General features: G+C 37.9%; 1 protein-coding gene across 1 annotated transcript in view; it reads right to left on the bottom strand.

The window, feature by feature from the left end:
- SH3YL1 (SH3 and SYLF domain containing 1) overlaps positions 1–20769 on the bottom strand; it is a 42566-nt gene extending 21797 nt beyond the window's left edge. Inside the window, exons 1-10 of the mRNA XM_057371349.1 lie at positions 20695–20769; positions 16767–17016; positions 9061–9171; positions 7942–8055; positions 7403–7467; positions 4755–4867; positions 2780–2908; positions 2008–2152; positions 1271–1343; positions 528–584 (exon numbers count right to left, since the gene is read on the bottom strand). Of these exons, the coding sequence (XP_057227332.1) occupies positions 528–584; positions 1271–1343; positions 2008–2152; positions 2780–2908; positions 4755–4867; positions 7403–7467; positions 7942–8055; positions 9061–9171; positions 16767–17016; positions 20695–20769 (1132 nt within the window). The remainder of the gene's footprint in view (positions 1–527; positions 585–1270; positions 1344–2007; positions 2153–2779; positions 2909–4754; positions 4868–7402; positions 7468–7941; positions 8056–9060; positions 9172–16766; positions 17017–20694) is intronic.
- Between the last annotated feature and the right edge of the window lie 98 nt (positions 20770–20867).

Below are 20867 nucleotides of genomic sequence, written 5' to 3'. Positions count from 1 at the left end.
AGTGCTTTAAACATAAGAGAATCAATAGAAYAACAAACAAGTAATATCTTTATTATCATGCAGAGTTATTTCAATACAAAAATCCCAAGAAGCAACATGAATCTGTGTTTATGCCAGTATAATCAGGTATGATCTGTGGAAGCACTTTTAAAATTAAAACAGGAGTTACAGTTCATTGCATAAGGACTTGGGCAGAAGCTTGTTATATCAGCTTTCTTTTTCATTTCAATTAGGTGGTAACATAAAACAATTTTATTACTTCAATTGCATTTTTCAAGCTCACAGAATAAAACAAAACTTCTGCTGCTCAGAAAAAGAACATCATTGTTAGAATATAAAGCCAGGGAATATAATTAATGTTTATGAAATATTTTTAGGAGACCATACAGGACCTGAATCTCGTTTAAAACAATGGACAATAAAGAAAAATATCCATGGCCAGATATTTTTACATATCTTTCAAAGCACTTTTAGTACTTCTCCACTTCTACACTTATTAATAAAATAAGTGTAAGCTTAATACTTACCCACAGATGCATAATCGCTGGGAAGTTCAGGATAAAGTTTGTTTGTATTCTTTTTAGCTGGAAGAGAAAATAAAGCAGCAACTTATATGAAATGCTAACATACATTGTTATATTTTGTAGACTGCTCTACGAATACCAGTTCAGTAGTTATTAAATGATTGCAGCTAACTATGGAGCAGCGCAGAAGAAAGAAAYAGACTTTGCCTCATAACCTTAACCAGAGAAATAAGTTAACAAGAGGAGATGCACAGTAAGGCCTCACCTTGAATGAAAGCCCTTTGACAGACACACTGTCAAAGAGCCAAAATTGTGTCTCTTCTTCTCTACTGCAAAACCTCTAATGATTAAAAGATAATAACAATCTAAAAGAAAAACTGTGATTTCTAGAAACAAGAAGTATCTAGAACTAGACTAGCAGTTTCTAGTAGGACTGTTCTTTTTAGTAAGAAGTTTCATTGTATCATGGAGCTTCTATATCCAGTAACATTAATATGTCCTTTGAATTATTACACGATTCTGTAACTATAAAACAGTGTTTCTACAGCAAATCTGTCAGACACAAAAGGTTTATAAATATAAACAAACAAATCTCTACTTTTTATCACTCATGGCACTATATCAACATGCCTTCAGTGTTTGTCCAAGGAAGAGTATTTTTTAAAGAAAATTACAGGCAGCTGCTATAATAACTGCATAGTAATAATTAGCTTTAATGCTCTAATTTTATTATCAAAAATTCTCACCTGGTGGTGTAGGCCTAACAGTTGGTTTAGGTGGCTCYGGTCTGGATGATGGTCTAGCAGGTGGGTCATTTACCTAAAATACACAAATTTTTAAAAAATGTTGCATTACAWCTGGACCTAGATTGTGACTTCAGAGCCTAGAAGACAAGTTACACTGAAAAAAAAAGTTTTAAAATCACTCTTTCTCCACTGGACTTATAGGAACTCAAGAAGCATACCAAACACTAGTGACACATACACTAGYGACTAAAGTAAGTCCCCATGGGTTTAACAAAGATGAAAGTAAATACTTGTCGATCAGTAATAACATCACATCTATAAGACAATATCTTCTGCAGTCCCATTTTACATTATAAAAGTGWTTGTTTGAATAGAAGACAGAAAAATAGAGAAACTAAGAGTGTCCAATTTGCAATTAACTTCATTAAAAATACTTGTTCAAACATTCCTAATCATCACCTCAGATTTGATAATGCACAGATATAAAACAAGGATATACTTTGCTGTTCTGGAAGATACAAAGCAAACCCAGCAACATTTTTGTCCCCAAGAGCCTAGCAGGGAAATACTTGAACAAAGGTACCACATGCAGTATCTGACATGCACTACACCTTGAGYCATCCAGTGGAGAAGTATGAACATCATGAACATCAGCATTAACACTGACTAGGAACAGCTCAGGAACAGGAAGAGCCTATGTGAAAAAGAGGTGCACAAACCCTTCTTTGCTCCCTTACAGATTTTCCTGGGTTATTTTTTTGCTCTTCATTTTCATACACTTCAGTGAAGGATGCTAGAGTTTGATAAAGATCATCTGCTTGAGCAGGGAAAGGCACGTCACCAAGCAGGATGGCACTAGCACGAATRTCCTGCCCATAAAACCTGATACAAAAAAAAGATGGCAGGTATTTGATTATTATTACATTTCAAGTTCTATATAAATTCACTTTGTGCAAATGCTCCCTAAATCCATCYCTGGCCCTGCATTTTTCCTACTGATCATATATTGAGAAATGACAGAACTAGTTCAATACTGTAAATCTGGAATACTGACCACAGTATTCTGTTCCCCTACACCACTTGGGAGGACAAGATAGAGAAGCTGTGATTGAAGTTGAGCCAGTTCAGACGGAAGGTGTGAGGGGGAAAGGTGTTGCTTTCTATATTTGTTCTTATTTCTCATTATCCTGTAATCTTATTAATTGAAAATAAATTGAACTCATTTCCCCTTGATGAGGTTGTAGTTTTTTTGGAGGGGGAGTGACAAAGCAGCTGGGCTGGCATGTAGTGGCTCACTAAGGTCAGCCTGTCACAGATAAATAATCTCTAAACATGTAGTATCATCTCGATACCATTGCAAGATGTCTAACTTGAAAAATCCTTGTCCCTTAAGAATTCTTAACTAAGCATAGCATTTTACACAGAAAAATSTTTTTCCTAAGTGAATATGTCCTAGTTAATTCTGTCACTATACCTTCACTGAATCTTCTAGATTTGAAGAGAACTTACTTGCGATTTGTTTCTTTCCTTTCTATTAAACAGGTTCCTTCCAGAGATACACCAGCAAACAGTCCTCGAGATTTGCAGTATGTATAGACAGCAGCAGAGCTTCTCAGGGCAACATCCCCTTCTAAGTTTCTGAAAGGAAAAAGCTTCAGTTGATATCCTTCAAGAGAATTTTGTAGCATGAACAGCAATTGTCTTTTTCTTTTAACTCTTTATCTTATTTTAACCCTATTTTCAGACAAAAGCCCAGAACAATGTTGCCTCATRTGGATGCTCTCCATTAGGTCTCTGAGAGACTGAACTGTTCATGGTTAATGACTCAAAACAACCAAGGAGGCTCCAGGGTGATTTGTTGAGGACAGKTTTGCATCCTTTGAGGGGTGAGTTTGGGTGTGCAATGCGATTCACACAAGACAGGACCGGGGGCTGCAGGGMGGGCTTGGGGATCGATAAGAGGCAAATCCTGCAAGGTGGGATGGCACCTTTTATCCGGTAATTGTTCACCCTCATACAACTCCAACTCCAGACCTTCCCCAGGGAAGGTCTGATGGGACATAACTGAGTCCATGCACTGATGAGAGAGGTAGTTGTCGTATTTCAGAAGGGATCATCAACCACAAAAGACCCCCAAAGCATTCCCAGACTGATTCCTGAGGCCTTGCACCAAAGGACTGCCTGTGCTGCAAAGGGATGCAAGAGATCCAGAGTCTGTGGCAAGAGACRGTGGCAAATTTCCTACCCAGGGCAAGTACCTGGGTGTKCCCAACTAGCCTGAATATATATTAATCCATTGAAAGCTAAGCTTCATGGAACCTCCACCACTGAGAAGACCAGAAGAAAAGGATCAACAAGATACAGAGTGGTGCTATTTTCTACCCAATCTGTCTCTGTCACTCTTTCTCTACCCACTTCCTCTTTTTCTATTCCTTTCCCTCTCTCTCTCTSGCTCTCCCTCTCACCATTTACTGTTAAATAGAATCCATACTATTGACTGCAGCATATGGCCTCGTTTTCCCCTTAATTTGGGCAGAKGCATCTGYGCAATAATTTTAATAACTGGATCTTAACAGCCTCCTCTGAAAACTATTAAGCCACATTTTAATTCCATTTAAAAATGATCTGATTATGTTTGGACTGCTCATTGAAACTATTCAGTATTTCCAAATACTCCTAGACTTTATGGTCAGCACAAAACATTTCAAGTAAGGCCCTATCAGATCTCAATAGATTTGGAAGATTACAGTATTTGTCCTACACAGGATCACATAATATTTTAGGTTTGAAGATACCTCAGCCAGTCATCTCAAAATGGATATAACATCAAATGGAGAAATGGATGCTCCAGTTTTTGAAGAATTCTAAGGATGTGCTTCCAAAGACATTGTGAACAACCTGAATCATCACTCAGTTTAATTCATGTCATATTTTTTTTCTCATATCCTGTCAGAACTTTCTTGTTGAAATATATGACTACTACCTCGTGTTGTCTTGTCAGGTAYCTCTGTAAACAACTGAGGTCTGTCTTCTTGGTAATGCCCTACTGGGAATCAGCCTCAGAAGACCTCAAGGTCTTCTTGCATCCAGGTTGAATAAGCTGAGTTCCTTCAGCCTCATGGTTCACATGTTGCATGTCCCTGGACATTTAGGTAGTTGCTCACTGCACACACTCAGGTTTATAAACAACTTTCTGCAGGGCTGAAACATGACACAATATTCTAGGCACACTCCATGAAATGTCAAGCAAATGGGAAAAATCAATTCCCATRTTTACTGGTTACAGTCCTGTTGATGTAACCCCCTACACTGTTCACTGCCTTTTCTGTCAAGAATCTACAGGTGGCTTAGCCCACTGTCCACCACGACCCCAGCACCTTCTCTATAGGGCAGCTGCTCAGCAAACAGTTGCCCAGGTTGTTATGTAACATAAAAAGAAAAATTATTTTCCATATACACCATACTAGGAAAGTTTCTTACCTACCTCCCCAGAGGTCCAATTGCCACAGTAAGATTTCCTCCAAGGGTAAGATTCCCTCCTTTAGCAAAAGCTTCTACTGCTCTTTCATGATTCAGTATTATCACTAAGTCTGAGACCTATAAAATATCAAATAGATGTACTATGCTTTTTAGGAAGAAAGAACARCACAGGAGAACGTCCTTTCTTGCAATGGATTATTTTGAAATAGCTTTCATGACAAAGTTGATTCTTTTTCTGCAAGGTATTTTGAAATGAAAAATTCTCTCAACTACTTTTTTAATCAAATTTGATTTTTTTCAAAGCGCTGATATGGTCAGCATGTGATAAACAACAGCACTAACAAACCATCTTAATTCAAACATCCTAATTACCAACTTATTATTTTCTATGGCTTATACAAATAATTATAAAGGCATTTTCAGATGTGAATAATTTTGATCCTTCCATAATTAGTTTAAAAGGCAAGACAGAAATTACTAAACAAAAATTACGACCCAAAGAATAAAAATTTAAAAAAATTAAAATCAAGGTGCTATTGATAAAACTTTACTTTCATGACACATTTTATATATGTGTGTGTGCAGATATGAATTATTAATTAATTTTTTAAGACTTGAATATGAGATGTAGTCAGTTGCTTCAAGAACCTATTAAACCTAATAATTGAAGAGGTAACAACGTACCCAAGGACTACTGCACCTGATCTCTCATCTGATGGACTTGACTGGAAGCCAGGTTCAGAAAAAAACTTTCAACTTACCCCAAATTCCAAACAGTGACAGCAGGGAATACAAGAGGAAATACCAGATTATTTGCAAAACAAGGCTGGCCTAGAAGTATTACACACATCACAAGAGAGGTCTTTGTTATACGCCCCCTGGTAACCTTCACCCCATCCCAAACAAAAGATGGCTACAGGAGTCATTTCTGAATCATCAAGGGATGGAGGGAGAATGTCTTGCAGGATACTGCTTTCTCCTCTTACCCACTAAGAGGATGAATCCATTGCTAAAGATGGATGTAAATCCACAGTGAGAGAACCTTCAAGGAAAGCCTTTATACCAATTTTAAAATTGGTCTTTAATTTGAGGTACCAAGTCACTGTGACTTCTGAAATCTATGATTTCCTTCTTGTTATTTAAAACCATGCATAAGTATCACTACAACTGGGTCAACTATTCTCCTACAATAATAAAATTCACCCACTTTCTAAAATGTCTAAGTTTATACACAGAAGAATATTAGAAGAATGCTTGGAAATTGGGCTCTGGGCTCCTAAGTCATTCAGGTATTTCTCAATAACATATATTTTCTAGAAGAAATAAAAGATTGTGTTACAATAAAGCCAGTAAGGAAACTGCATTTTTGTAAGCTGACTAAAATTTCAAATGAAGGGCACAATATTACTCAGAAAAAAACCCTCTCACAAATAGGTTCTGTATWGAAATTATTTGATTAAGTATCAATAGGAAATGGCTACCTTATGAGCCATGGGGATGATTAAAAGAAAATTTTCATAGATTATTCAAAACATATGAAGAGRTTTAAAAGGAAAGAAAAAAAAACCAAACAAACCCCACAACAAAACAAACTCTAGGGCTCAAATGGAACACTTTATAACGCATTCAAATCCTGTAGTTGTGAAAACCAAAGAAAAACCCTCACAGAAATTAATGATTTTGTATTTACATCATGCTTTAAAAAGTGCACTGCAATAATGCCCAAGATCACACAGTGAATAATGAGGAGAGGATAAAATATCGATCTCTTGCTCATTTTGTGACTGCTGGCTGACTGGATAGCTGGCTAGTTGCAGATGTACCAAGGGCTGACACGGATCACCCACATCAGCTAAACATGCATTCATCTGAAGAGCAGAATGCCCATTGCAAGACATCTTGTTGGCAGCATATTGTTACTGATTTTCTCTGGGAATCAGCAGAACAGAAGCTACACAGAGAAAAAGAGAAGGACAAGTCTGGAGGCTAGGGTGGGGAAGAGGAGGAAGGATCAAAACATGCAAGTGTGAAGGAGCTGTGAGAAAGAAAAAATGGGAAGCAGAAACAGAGAGCTGTCAGGGCTCAGCTCACCAGGTTTCTCTGAATATCCTGGGAATCCTTTACTTAAACATTTCTGCTAGCTGGAAACTGGTTCCTTTTCTACAGTATTCCTTTAGAAGAGGCATCACCAGTTTTGGTGTTTTCAAACTGAAGGGTCATGTCAGTAACCACAGTGTGGGTGGGAAATGTGTGAAGTACAGTAACAGTAAGWGGAGTTCTCTCCACTGTTCCTTGCCAGATGGAGTCCCTGTGCTCTTTAGCAAGGCATTTGATACAGTATTAAGTATAGGATACTGTTTAATTAACTCCAATTGTCATAYATGTGAACACTGACAGGAAACTTTCCATAAGTGAAAAAGTGAGAAATCAAGGAAAAAAGTGTCATGTCACTTCATCTAAATGTCTCCTAACAATTTGACTGATAGGATCAAACCCCCTCTTTTGCTTGTCTTGCATAAATGGATTTCATATTAGTATTTTTTGTACATAAAAGTAGATTCTACCATCTCACTGACATTTAAATATTTGCCTATGTATTTTAATTTCTTGCAAAAAAAGTCACCAACAAATATTTCAAATGCAAAATCATACCTCAATTCCAATTTCAAATCCACCACCAAGGCCAGCAATTCCTATTGCAGAAGGAGCAGACCAGGCTGCCATGTAAAACAAAATAAATTTATGGAATTTTTACCGCATATTAAAAGAAATACTACTACAGTTAAAAAATGTGAACAAATTCTCTATTTAAAACTATGTTCAAAACCACTACAATAGAACCATAACTCTAATGCTTCATCCTACAGGAAGGAATTTAAGAAATACAAACCTGATGATATAAACAATTCCTTGTTACAAATTATTTATCATACACTTGTTTATAATCAGATATAATCATTTTTTCTAATGAAATTTATATTATGTGCTTTTATGTTTAATCATTTTTCACAAAGACACTGAAAGCATTTACATTTGGTCAAAGGTACAAAGCTTTCACACCAAACATTGTCACCTACTTGCCTGACTTGTCACACATCTCCTGGTTTATACTGTGAAAAGAATGGAAAAAAAAATCTATCTTTATCTCTTTTAATTCTCTCATGAAGTACAAAAGGAAAATACCCACTTACTTCCATTAGGAAGACGTGCTAACACAATTCCACTTCCCCCGCGAGCAGTCACCAAAAATCCAGCTTTGATAACAGACAAAACAGCAAGGCCTTTGGCTTTAGCTATTACATGAGCTGAAACAGCAAAACCATTTATTCAAGACTTTGTAAGAGAAGTTCTAAGAGAAGGAGAAATCAAAACTCAAATATTAACAATTTCGAACACACAAGAGTAACGTAACTGAAGCAAATGCTTATAGAAAAAACTGCAAAGAAATTTGAACTAATGAAACCTCCACCACAAAGAACCACAAACCTCGCTGCACGTGACATTAGCTGTGACAATCTATACACTGCCATAACTGCTTCACCTTCCTSATCAGCTTGTACAGAATTTTAGTGCCACACTCATTGTGTGTGAGTACCCTTRTCAAGATAAACAGAAAACAGGCAAAGAACAGCTGACGACCACATCTCCACAAATTTTTGGAGGAGTCCAGATTTAAATCAMAGCAACACACAGCAGCCTAAGAAGCTTATATAATTAGACAGTGCTTGTGGCAAATATAAAAAAGTGTCATCATCCTGGAAACCTTATTGCAGACCTTCCAGAACATAACAGCTATGGATTCAAAACCACAACCAGCAACACCAGTTGGGGGAAGACACTAGGAGAAACAGAGTAACAACTGCAAAAATACAGAGGACAGAAGCAAGTAAGAGTGCTGAACTAGGGAACATTTYCAAAGGGAAAATGCACCCTGATCTCTTTGCTTCAACTTAATTTCACCTAGCTAATTCTAATAAACAGATATTCAAGAGTTAGAGCTACTATTCCAGGCTCTCTCTTAAGAACATACATTTTCAGYGTTGATCATGGGACAGTTCATCCACCCCAGAGGGAAGCCTTCCAGGACAGGTGCTTTGTGGTTGTAAACATTCAAAAGATCTCTCCCAGTAACATTTGCCAAGAATACAGCAAACTGAAACCCTTTACTTCCAAAGAAGTTATGGTACCTGAAACCTTCACTCATCTCTAAGTTGTGGTCAGTGGAAACAGGAAATTGGTAAARGTTACATGACTGCAGGACAGGGGAGTGCTGAAAGTTTTAGCTTAATCKAAACATTTTCTTTACTCACGTGGTATGATTTTATCTGGTCCATTTCTGGAAGTTATTTCTGTAAATTCTCGTAATATTTTAGCTGCCTTTTTAGCTTCTGACTTCAGGTTGGAAGGTATAGGGTTGTTCACTGTAAAACATGAAAGAAATAAATCATATCTATGGCCAGTTTAGGACATGTCATAAGATAAAAAAAACCCAACAAAACAGTATCCTTTGTATGGGAAACGTGTTTCTTTACAAATAAAGAGTAAATCAAACAAACACGGAAAAAGCAAATATATTATCCTCTGTATCAGATCCACATTTTATTTCTGACAGTTTGAACCAAAGACACCACTTAGGAAACAAACAGGCYTGATTCTTTTATGCAATCTCTTTCTCTGGTACTTCTTCAGAATCCACACTGGTAACAGCAAGGGTGTTAGAGACACATCCTCAGTTCGTTCCCGTCATTATTTATTTATGGGTTTATTGCATATGAATTAGTCTAATGCCTTTTCAAACCTGCTAATACCCAGCCTTTGGAATTCCTGCAGCAGCAAGTCACCTCCTACTACCTAAAGAAATATATGCTTTATTTTAAATTAATCTGCTAGTTCCAGTGAATGCCTGGTTGCAACTATTGACTCATGAGCACTAAAAGTTTCACAACTCTTCAGGAGACTSAAAGAGCTAAACATAGCTTTGGTGAAGATGCAGCAGGTATAACCTTGGAGAGTTTGAGGTGATGTCATCTGAAGGCTGTGAAGAAATATTATCCTCTCTGGGAACAAAAGGAAATAAATGCACAGAAGGCAACAGACTCTAAAATGCACTGTGGTATCAGAGCAGAAGTACTAGTTTAATCTCCTAATCATCTCTTTTCAGAAAATTAAGGTGATAGTCAAGATCCTGAGTATGAAAGGACAGGAGAAGGTGAAGCTTTAAGAGCTCAGGGTATTCAGAAAAAGGTCTTGGCATGTGAATTCTCTCTGACTGTTATGGTACTAAAATTGTCAAACTGCTTGCAGGAATTCTGGACATGCATTTCTTCTGTGGYTGGAAGGCTTCCCCAGGCTGGAATCTTGCTACATGGCAAAAATGGCAGTGTTGCCCAAATAAAACACAAACTGACAACTGCTTTTGGTAGATTAACAAACTARGCTGGAGCAAATGCCTCCCTTACTTCTGTTGTTTGTACCTGACACTGCATTTTCAAAGTCAGAGGGCAAATATTACCGGCCTCTTGCAAGAGAAAAATATTTTTGCTTTTGGATGGAGATTCATTGAGGCAGTCCCAAAAAGCATACCAAAACACTACTCTTCTCAATAAGGCATGAAGTATAAACTTAGCATACTGTAATTTGTAGTTAATAATTAACATTGTCATACACAGTGCATGCCTATTTGCAAAATCAGGTGAACACTTCTATATGTAGGTTAGAGGTGTCGAGTTTGGGAGGGGTCATCTATCTGGTCTACCCAAAATACACATTTCATGGTACTTAATTATGGTTCAGTAAGATTTAACTGTGGTAAAATGCGTGGTWATGTAGCTGACCATGCAGGACTTCTAGCAAAGTAATCAAGACAATGAAAAATAAGACATTTACAATGGAGATAAAAAAATATCAGGGAGTTAAAAAACAGTACTGAGCAAAAGCAAGCATTATCCAGCTTCTAGATTAGAGAAAYAAAATAAACTTCTGTGCTCTTCTCATACTCTTCTTCCTTGTCTTTGCATGCATTCCTTCCTTCCCTTCACATCTCTTTGGCTAATCTCAGACTTTTGAGAAACATCTCCAATTAGTCTTCCTGCTACTAAAAAGTAAAAAACAAAACAAAACAAACCAACCAACCAACCAAACAAAAAATATTATTTTGTACATATTAGAAGAGAAATCCCTTAGCTAAATCTATTGAGAAAACATAAGGTGTTTTCAGACCTAAAATTCTGCAAACAGGAAGGATAGAGTGGGGAAAAGATATAAAATCACTTTACAGTTTCTGTAAGCATTTTCACATTCAGAATTGCTTCAGAAAAATTCARTGGTTACCAGAAAACACTGTATGCATACCACTGGGCACACAGGAGTCACTATTTAATTGAAGACAATTCAAGGCTGACCTTCACAAGTCAGCAGAAGTAATACTGTAACTAGCTCACTGTCCCTTCACCTCCCAATACCTAACTGGTTGCTCTGAGCAAATTGCTCTTGTCAAAAGTGTCCATGCCTATTGAAAGAACAGTTGGACTAGATGCCCCTTTGCCTTCCAATCCCAAAAYTCTATCACTTATCTGCACTGTGATTCCAAAAACTGTATTCTAAAACACAAACTTTGCCCMAAAAAAATACCATTACTTTAGAAAACTGAAAATGAGGTATTTCCACTCTAACCCCTCTAAAAGGGTGATGGGTTTTTTTTGGTGTCACATAGTCTGGGTTACTTTTATTACCAGGTAACAGAGAAGCTGGAGAGACACTCATCTAGCTGTACACCACAACAGAAAGCAGAGAACAGCTTCACTCACCATCCTTGAACAGCAGAAACTTCACTTTCTCCCTGTATCACTTGTTTCCTGCCTACATCAGTATTGCTTCTGTATTCCTYGGGTAACTACAGGAATTCACTCCTCCATTATCTCCTGTGTTTTCCCTTCCTGCCACAGTCTGAAGTAATGCAGGATTATTTTTCTGGACTAAAACACAGCAGGTGGATTTGACAACAACATCTAGCATGTGGCTAGACTTGTGCACTTTCAGAAGCTAAGAAATGGGTGATATTTATAAAGTTCAACAGAGATACAGAGAGGGGAAAAGGGAAAGAAAAAAGGTTGAAAATGCTACCAACTGAAGAGTTCAAAGCTAAATCTTGTAGAGAAGGGCTGCAAGTAAAATTTTAATTTAGACAGTAGCAGCTATGAAAATTAAACTGACATTAATTGGCAAGCAAACATGGCACTGAGAGGTTTTAACAACAAGCAAGCCACCTGATTAAACACTTTCATGCTGAAAACCAACTCAGTTACCCAAAGTGGTAACCATATGAYTCTTTCCCCAGTGGCTCACTTTGAGTTCCTTTATTTACTTACATAATGTTGTGTAGATACTAAGGAACTGGTGGGATGTCTACAGGGGCCTTGCGGAACTGATAACTTGCTTAAAAAAAACAAAAAACAAAAAACAAACAAGTCCACACCCTGACCTTAATTATGTATAATATGATGCTTGATAAAGCCGGGCTGGACTCTCACTTTGGTGATTATTGGAACCACAGCATAAGAAACACAGTATTTTTATCACTGAGGAAAGGGGRAAGTTTGGCTCTCCCTCTTGGGACACCACACTCAAGATTTTGTTGACAGAGTTCAGGACTATGTAAGGACAGAGGCAACAATAAATATTAAAAAGGCAAAGTTTAATGGTTCAATACATAGTGTATATTTAATATGGCTGAGGCCTGACTCTTACTATTAAATTTTATATCAATTTCATAAAACTTTGTCCAAAGGCAAAGAAAATTATTGTTTCTTTAGTAAAAAAAAAGCCGTAATAAATTTGAAATAGCACAAATGTCAGATAATTCAAACCTAGTTATTCACTTTTTTAAAAAAAGGACATGGAGGTTTTTGCACTATGAAATGGTGGCATCTGTCCCAAAATACAATAGAAATAAAATAAATAAATWTTCTAGTGAAGAGGATTAAATTTTTGCTTCCATTTATTTCAATCACTTTGTAAACAGATCAAACTGTAAGTGGGATTTCTATGACCTCAAAAATTATTTCAACTTGTGTGCATCTATCAAATTGTCCCACTCTCTCTTAGCAATTGAACTGTAAAAATAGTTCCTTATGAACTCATTTTATATTGGAAGTCTATTGAAAAGATTTTACAGACATATCTGCTTTTAAACAACAATACTGTATGAAGTATTTAGACACAAGCAGAATTTCCGTGTTCAGTTTACCCCATCAGTAACACGTAATAACCCTGTAGCACTGTGTTCACTATTAGCTTTTAAGCATGCATATGTAATTGTCTGGTTTGTATTCAAGCACTGGTCAGGAAAGAAGTAACCAGGAGCAATRAGACAATAATATCTATTAGGAGGATACACTGACTGATGGATTTGGAATGCCGTGACCAGCGAATGCTCAGCTGGGAGTAAGCTTCATTTGGACTCGTGCTTGTTGTTGAAAGGAGAAGATATTGAGCATATGTGAGTCAGCAACACAAACCCCATGGGGGAATATCACACCAAAATTGGTTAACTGCTTAATTTGTAAGCTGATGAGGCAAGTGCGTCAGCCTCTAATTTACATTCTGACTAAGTAATAATTTATTGGCTGAACATTTGGTGAAATTATCTGAGCAAGGTGCATTAAAGCATAAATAAAGCCTTCTTACTTAAAAGCTATAACTAATTCTGATACAATGAAAATTCTGCTGAATATGAACAGATGAAATAAAGCATTATGAGAACCCAAACATCAAAAGTATAGTTTCAAAGAACGGACGACAAAGGGGAGACAAAAATTTCCATGCAGATTTCATACATGCACTGCCAGYGTACATTTGAGCTTTGAATTATTCTGTGGAAACTGGTTTTGTGGGGATTGTTGGCTGCAAAAAGAAGAAAAACCAATGTCTATGAGCCTCATACAGTAATTCAGTCTTTATTTTCACTTCACTAAAAAGTTCAAAAACAGCACAAGAATACATTAAGGCATAGTCAATTTGCAAGTACCCATGGTTACATCAGGAACATCAATTCCAAAAGGCCTGTATGAACAGAGAACACTAAAAATTATGAACATTCATGAACATGAGAACTAGTATAGTCAAGAAAAGTTAAACAACGTTTTAATGAGAAAGAGAAACCTGAAAAACCAGACTGCGCAGAACTGGAAAAGGACATCAACAAGAGATTTCAGTTTGGCATTACAATTAGAGAGATTAATGCAATTTTGGTTTCATAAATGTGTAACAACATKATATCAGGGTAGCCAGCTCCAGCCTTGGAATTCATCTGGTACTTGGAATTCCTTGAACAGCGTGCAAGACGTGCACTGTAAGCACTTTACCCAGCCCAAGAAAAAATGTTGCAATACAGAGCAGTGGATGGCAAATAGCAGCATATGCTAAACATGTCTCTATCAGTCTCTCTCCATTTACAATTTCCAACATTTAAAGCCAATGACTGAAAGCAAAGCAGCCAGGTTAATSAAATGTCAAGAAAAGATCTGCAGAATTCAAGGAAATATAGTGCCATAAATTGAAAAGGAACCTAGAGGAAACGGATRTTAAAAAATAAAGGCAATAACCACAATAACCATTTTCATTAGTTGAAATCCAGCAGACTACTGTTGTCAGAGCCTGAGCTCCTTACTCCTGACTTTAGAACCAACAGCAACATGCACATACTGTTTCCTCGAGATTCAAAGGACCATGAACCAGGAATGGCTCAGAACATCCACTTTGATCATCCTGCTGGAATTGACACAATCGTTATGCCAATTGGCAATGTTGTATGATTTTGACAGGCACTTGGAGAACAGCAAGGGAGACAGGTCACAACATAAAATACATCAGTGYAAGGCAATGGAAGCAGAGTTTAAAAGTAAAAAATAGGGTCTCTGTRCAGTGAAGCTTTGTACTAAGCTCGTTTATTTTGATCTTTATCACTTCCCGAAGTTTTACCAACTTGTATGTTTCACTGTTCATCGATGAACAACGGTGATGTGAGAAGTGACATGTCAGTGCCAGTAGAAGTTCTGGCAGGGTACAACTACTGCAGCAAGCACTCCATGGCCTTGCAGAGTATCAGCTGAGCTGCACTGAAAGACTCTAATGTTCGCTTTCACAACCCTAATGGTTTTTATACTGGGCATTAGCGTTACTACATTTTCCTCCTTCCCTACCCTGSATAACAAGCTGTTTACTGGATGGTATTATATTAAGCTGGGGCTTGTAGTGGTGAGAAAGGCAGAAGAGATCAGAAAACGCTGCAGAACCTGCAGCTGACAGCTTACAGAAAGCAAGGAGTTGGAAGTATTTTAAGGTTTACCTAGACAGATGGAAATATATTCTGTCTAAACACTGCACTGGAAAGAAGTAAAAAAGTGCTTAAAAATAAAGTTGRAAATTTAAAAAAACCCACTCTCATTCCTGTTAAAACCAGCCCGCTTTWCCTTGGTTTACCTGCAATAACCTGCTAAAGTTAGCTGTTGACGACAGCCTGTGCCCAGGAAAAACCTCATTTGCATACTRAAGTTAAAACTAAATTCAGCCTTCAAGAACTCAAATTTGCAAAAGGAATGACACATAATAGAAGATAGCACCTTCTCTAAAAGAAAAACAGCCAACAATTTCTGTATTTCAAATAGGAGACTCTCAGACATTTTTATCAATATGGAAAGCTAAGATATTTACAGCATTTTGAAGAATTCTTAATGAAGAAATTATTATAGAATTTGTGAAGCTTGTTTTTCCACAATTATATATATTTAGATATTTAAATCAGAGCAATTTGTGTGGGGGGAAAAAAAACCAAATGGCACTGAGATAATACTTCCGAAAACCTGCATGTATATCTGCATTACATCTATATGGTTATTGCAAGACAGCTAAGAAGTCAGACAATGAGAAAAAACAAAGCCATGTACATTTGGATTTTGGCATGCAAATACACAGTATGAAATCAACACAAAATATAAAGAATCACAAGTCTTTATTGAAAAAAGAACCATTTCAAACACAGAAGGCCTTTYATTGATAGAAATGAAGTAATGAAGWAGAAATGAAGTAATGAAGATAGATGAGCAGATTTCTTGCTTTGTTGTCATCTCTAGAAGTCTGCAGTTTTGAGTTTTGGGGGTTTGTGTGCTTGTGGTTTTGGGATTTTTTTAAAATATATTTTTATGAGTTATGAAAATCAAAATACTTCTGAAGATAACTCAAAGGAAGCCAGAATTATCAGAGGCATGTATATATGGTAACTCTAAAACCTGGAGAGGCAAACAGCCTCACCCCAACCTGCACGTGCACTATGTCTACCATTACCTGCCTCTCTAAGGCAAGTAACTCTTCACAGCCCTTACTGTAGAATCAGGTCTTTGGAAAGGACCTGAAAGATCATCCCGTTACAAGCCCCCTGCAATGGGCAGGGACACCATCCAYKAGACCAGGTTGCTCAAASTACCACCCAACCTAGCCTTGAACACCTTCACTCATGAGGCATCTACAACTTCTCTGGGCAACATGTTCCCAGTGCCTCCTCACCCTCACAGTAAAGAATTTATTCCTAACATCTAATTTAAAATTTSCCCCTTTTAGTTTAAAATCACTACTGCTTGTCCAATCACTATGTGCCTTTGTAAAAAGCCACCTTTTAGGCTCACCTCTACCTATGTTTATAGCTCTCCTTGAAGTACCAGAAAGCCACAATGAGGTCTCCCTGGAGTCTTCTCCACACTGAACAAACCCAGCTTTTTCAGCCTGTCTCCATAGGAGAGGTGTCTCATCCCTTTGATCATCTGTGTCCCYCTTCTGGAGTTGCTCCAACAGGTCCACATTTGTCTTGTGCTAAGAACCCCAGAGCTGATGCAGCACTCCAGGTGGGGTCTCATGAGAACAGAGTAGAGGGGCAGAATCTCATCCCTTGCCCTGCTGCCCACACTGCTTTGGGCGCAGCCCAGGGTGCAGCTGGTTTTCTGAGCTGCAAGTGCACATTGCCAACTCATGTCCAAATTTTTGTCCACCAGAACTTCCAAGTCTTTCTCAGCAGTGCTGCTCTCACTGACTTCTTCTCCCAGTCTGTACTTGTATCTAGGATTGCCTTGACCCAGACACAGCATCTTGTACTTGGACTTGCTGAACTTCAGGAGGTTCTTGTAGTYCCACTTCTCAAGCTTGTCCAGATCCCTCTTGATGGCATCCTGTCCTTCTGTTGTATCAATGGCACTGCTCAGCTTTGTGTCATCAGCAAACTTGATGAGGGTAAGCACTGAACTTAAGTTGAAGGCTTTCTGCCATGACTTTTTTAAAGGAGTAAGTAAATGTCTTCATGGTCAAGTTGTTTTGTTTTGKTTTTTTTTCCCTCTAAGCAGAAGTACTTTGTAAACTCAGGCTCACAGAGATAGAAATTGAGATCTTAGCTGATGACCTTTTTTACAGCAAAGCAAAACTTATTTGAAATGCGGTAATTATATAAAATAACACATGCAAAATAAGCTTAGGGTCTGCACAAGCTCATATAAATTAAATGGTATGAAATGTGATAAAAGTATTAATGCCTGTTAGCTGTGTCAGCGTAACTACTATCATATATAGCGTCCAAAGGCATAAAAGATTTTTGGTCTGCTYTAGTGTTTACAATGTGCCTTTTCAAATTTGGCTACCAATTATGTATGCACTTCTACACCAATATTTTTCATATAGACTATCCATTTTGTTAATGCTAAAATAACCCTATAACATGTATAAAACACCCCATGCCCACAACAAAACATTGTGACATAATTTTTATTATTATTTCATTACATTTTTCTCCACAATGAGGAAAGAACTTCAAACACAAAGTTGATCACTTTATAACTTTATGTGGTATCAGTCCTCAGTCCCACTTTGAATTAACCTCTTCCTTGAGAAAAATCAAGAAAAMGAAACCCTGTAACACAGAGTCTCCTGCATTATCAGAAGCATTTAAYGAGTTGGGTTCCCAGCAGTTTTTGTACAGAACTCAGCTTGGAGAAAATTCTAATTAGAAATGCCAAATTTCCTCTCATCTCCTTTTCTGAAAAGAGTTGAAATACATGAAGGTAAAATGGTAGTGACAAAGCTGAATAACAGACTTTAAAGAAAAACGTGTTCCCCTTGTATTTGCAAGATGTTTCAATTAGGTGACATTCCTTATTTCTAAGGARCTGTGGCATGTGAAGACAGTCGCTACCTGCCTGAGGCACAGAGGATTTGTTCCAAAAAGCACATTAGACATCTGTTCAGCTGCACAGGAGGCAGAGTAGTGGAATACCAGCAGCTAAAAGTCTTCAAAAATTCTTGTAGCTTTTAGCAAGTACAAGAATGGTAAAATGCCAAGCCCACAGTTCTACAAGTTGTAGCCTTTGCSCTAGAATAAACGATTAACACAAGGGGTGCGGGGAAGAAATCACCCTGGTTTGTGCAAAAGGAATCAGAAACCAGCATTTTCAAGATCTAGAGACAATGGTGTGCTAGAAAACAAGCACCAAAGGGAATTATCCTGGGGGTTAGATGTCTGAGACTCACATGTGAACTCTAGCAAGAATTTGTACTACAAGAATTGCAGGCTGTGACTCAAAACACGCCACCACACCTATCYATCCTACCATCCATGTCCCAGGAAACTGTCTACTTGAAACCCTTTCAGCAAATCCTTTATATGCACGTATTATAATATGTTGGATATGCAAACAATTAGCACCAAAGGGGTGCYACCAACCAAACAAGATAAGTAGCATGGCTGAAGCTAAGTCAGAGCTACAAATTCAGTTCTACCTTCTCATCTTAATCAAAGAGTTGGTATGATATGGGAAATTTGACATGGGGGTAAGGGGAAAGTACCAAAGGGAATTCCAATTTTGACTTGTTAATTCTATTTTAATCATGGAGAATAAACTTCAAGGAAACCCAAGCAGATTAACAAGTACATTATTACCCTTTGCAAATGAAAGCTTGACTAAAACAAGGCTGTTTTTATACAAGTATCCTAAACAAACATTTTGTTTATCTTCTCACCAAGGCCAGAAGTACAGAGAGAACAAAAATGTAACAGATGAAATCCAGACGTGCACTACAGAATAGCCCTCTATGCTACCATGAAAAAATATTAACTACCTGAACAAAATAGACTCATTTCCCAATGAAAATATTCAACACTTCTGTCAAGAAAACTGTCACCATCATTCTGATTCTCTCATTTCCACACTTCATAGTTGTCCCAATTCACTATGCATGTGAATCAATTCTAAGACGTTACCAACTCCCACAGCAAATTAATTCCTACAATTAATCACACAAGAAACATTTTTTCCAAACTTAAAGGAATAAGCACTTTAAAAGTGAAAGTGTTTGATGTTTAATAATCAAGAGTTTGAAGAACCTGGCTTCTGTCTAAGCTCTTATCTTGTTCACAAGAGCAGTTCATCCTTCATAGCAGCCCTGCATTATGGGCTCTTCTACAACAATGCAATAGCTGTTTCAAAAGCCCACCAAATATGGGGAACTTATTACATAAGAAATCATAATTCTTAATGGTGAGAAACCATGACACAATGCAAAGAACAACAGTGAATTCTGTTACAGTTCTTTTCAAAGGTATGAAGTTGGCTTCAGCTGAAAAAGGCACAAACTGAGACTCTGTTCCACTGCTGAGGGCTGAAAATTACAATCGTTTAGGTTGGAAAACACCTCTGAGATCATTAAATCCAACCTGTAACTAAATACCACTTTGCAAACTAGAGCATGGCCCTAAGTGTTAAATCCAGTTGTTCCAAGAACACCTTCAGGGATGGTGACTCCATCACCTCTCCAGGCAGCCTGTTCCATTGCTTAACAACTCCTTCAATGAGGAATGCAGGACAACACTTAAGGAACCTCCCCAAGACGGGAAACATAAAAGACTTTGCGTCAAAATTACAGCTGGGCATGTGCCTACATGTAACATACACAGACACAAACACTGGTTTTTATAGAAAAAACCAGGACGGTCTTTCAAAGCCCTCCTTTATACAGCCTCACCTTCCCTGACCTATAAATGCATAGGAAGGGGGAGGTGCAGAGGGGGAATCTGCTTTCTAGGTCAACACCTGAAGGGACTTCACTCGACAGAAAGCAGGACTAAAAGCACTYTGAACTCCTCAGTTATATAATATGGCAGAGAAACACGTGAGAATGACACAACTGACTCATCTCGCCCTCCTCCATCAAGGCCATGTCTGACAAGGCAGCAGAGCCCTGGCCCCTGCCTGGCTCCACCACCCTGCACTCCCAAAACCCGGGAGCTGCCTGACTACAGCAGGGTGCTGCAGGCACCGGGGGAACACTGGGGACAGAAACCATGTCGCTGATTATCAATTGCCTCCACTGCAAACTAAAATAATTAGACAATTTTCTAAAATGTGGCTGTACAACTGCATTTACAAAAGGAGCAGTGTATGCAGGACAGCATTTCAAGCCACATAAAAGGAAACATGCAGTTTGCTCCAGTCCACAGCAAATGTTATATAAGCTCTTCCGCTTTCATTTGAAAGTCACAGATTTGGCACAAAATTAAGAATCTAGCACTTTTAAAAGAATTATTCTCCAAAGTGCTGCGTTTTGACCAAAAGACCAGCCAAACAAGTCTTTAAAAAGAAGCAGAGGAATCCAGTCCTGGCCACACCCTGCTGTGGTGGGGCTGCGTCTGCTGGCGTTACAAAACCCAGCCAGGTACACAGACACAGTGTACAAGATAGCCCAGCAGAAAAATAGAAAGAAATAAATATAAAAGTTTTGTTAAAAAACTAACATAAATTATATATATATATAGTAAATATATATATGCATATATATAACTTATAATATATGGTAGGTATGTATCATCTATCTATATTATACACACATATAAAATACAACTAAATAAAACAAACCAAAATATCAGACACTCGAGCTGCCCTAGAAAGCGAAGCGCCCGTGTGCTCAGCCCAGCGAGGCCAAAGCCGCATTCGACGCTTCTTAGATTTTTACGTGGAGGATGCAGCACATGCTGCGACCCCGGGCGAGAGGGGGATGCCATGAGCCAGCGCAGCCCGCGGAGGGGGCG

Source organism: Malurus melanocephalus, unplaced genomic scaffold, assembly GCF_030028575.1.
Source record: "Malurus melanocephalus ecotype Western Australia unplaced genomic scaffold, MMel_1.1 scaffold_6, whole genome shotgun sequence".
Taxonomy (NCBI): domain Eukaryota; kingdom Metazoa; phylum Chordata; class Aves; order Passeriformes; family Maluridae; genus Malurus; species Malurus melanocephalus.
Note: the sequence above shows the minus strand (reverse complement) of the source record. Positions and strands in the feature narration are given on the sequence as shown.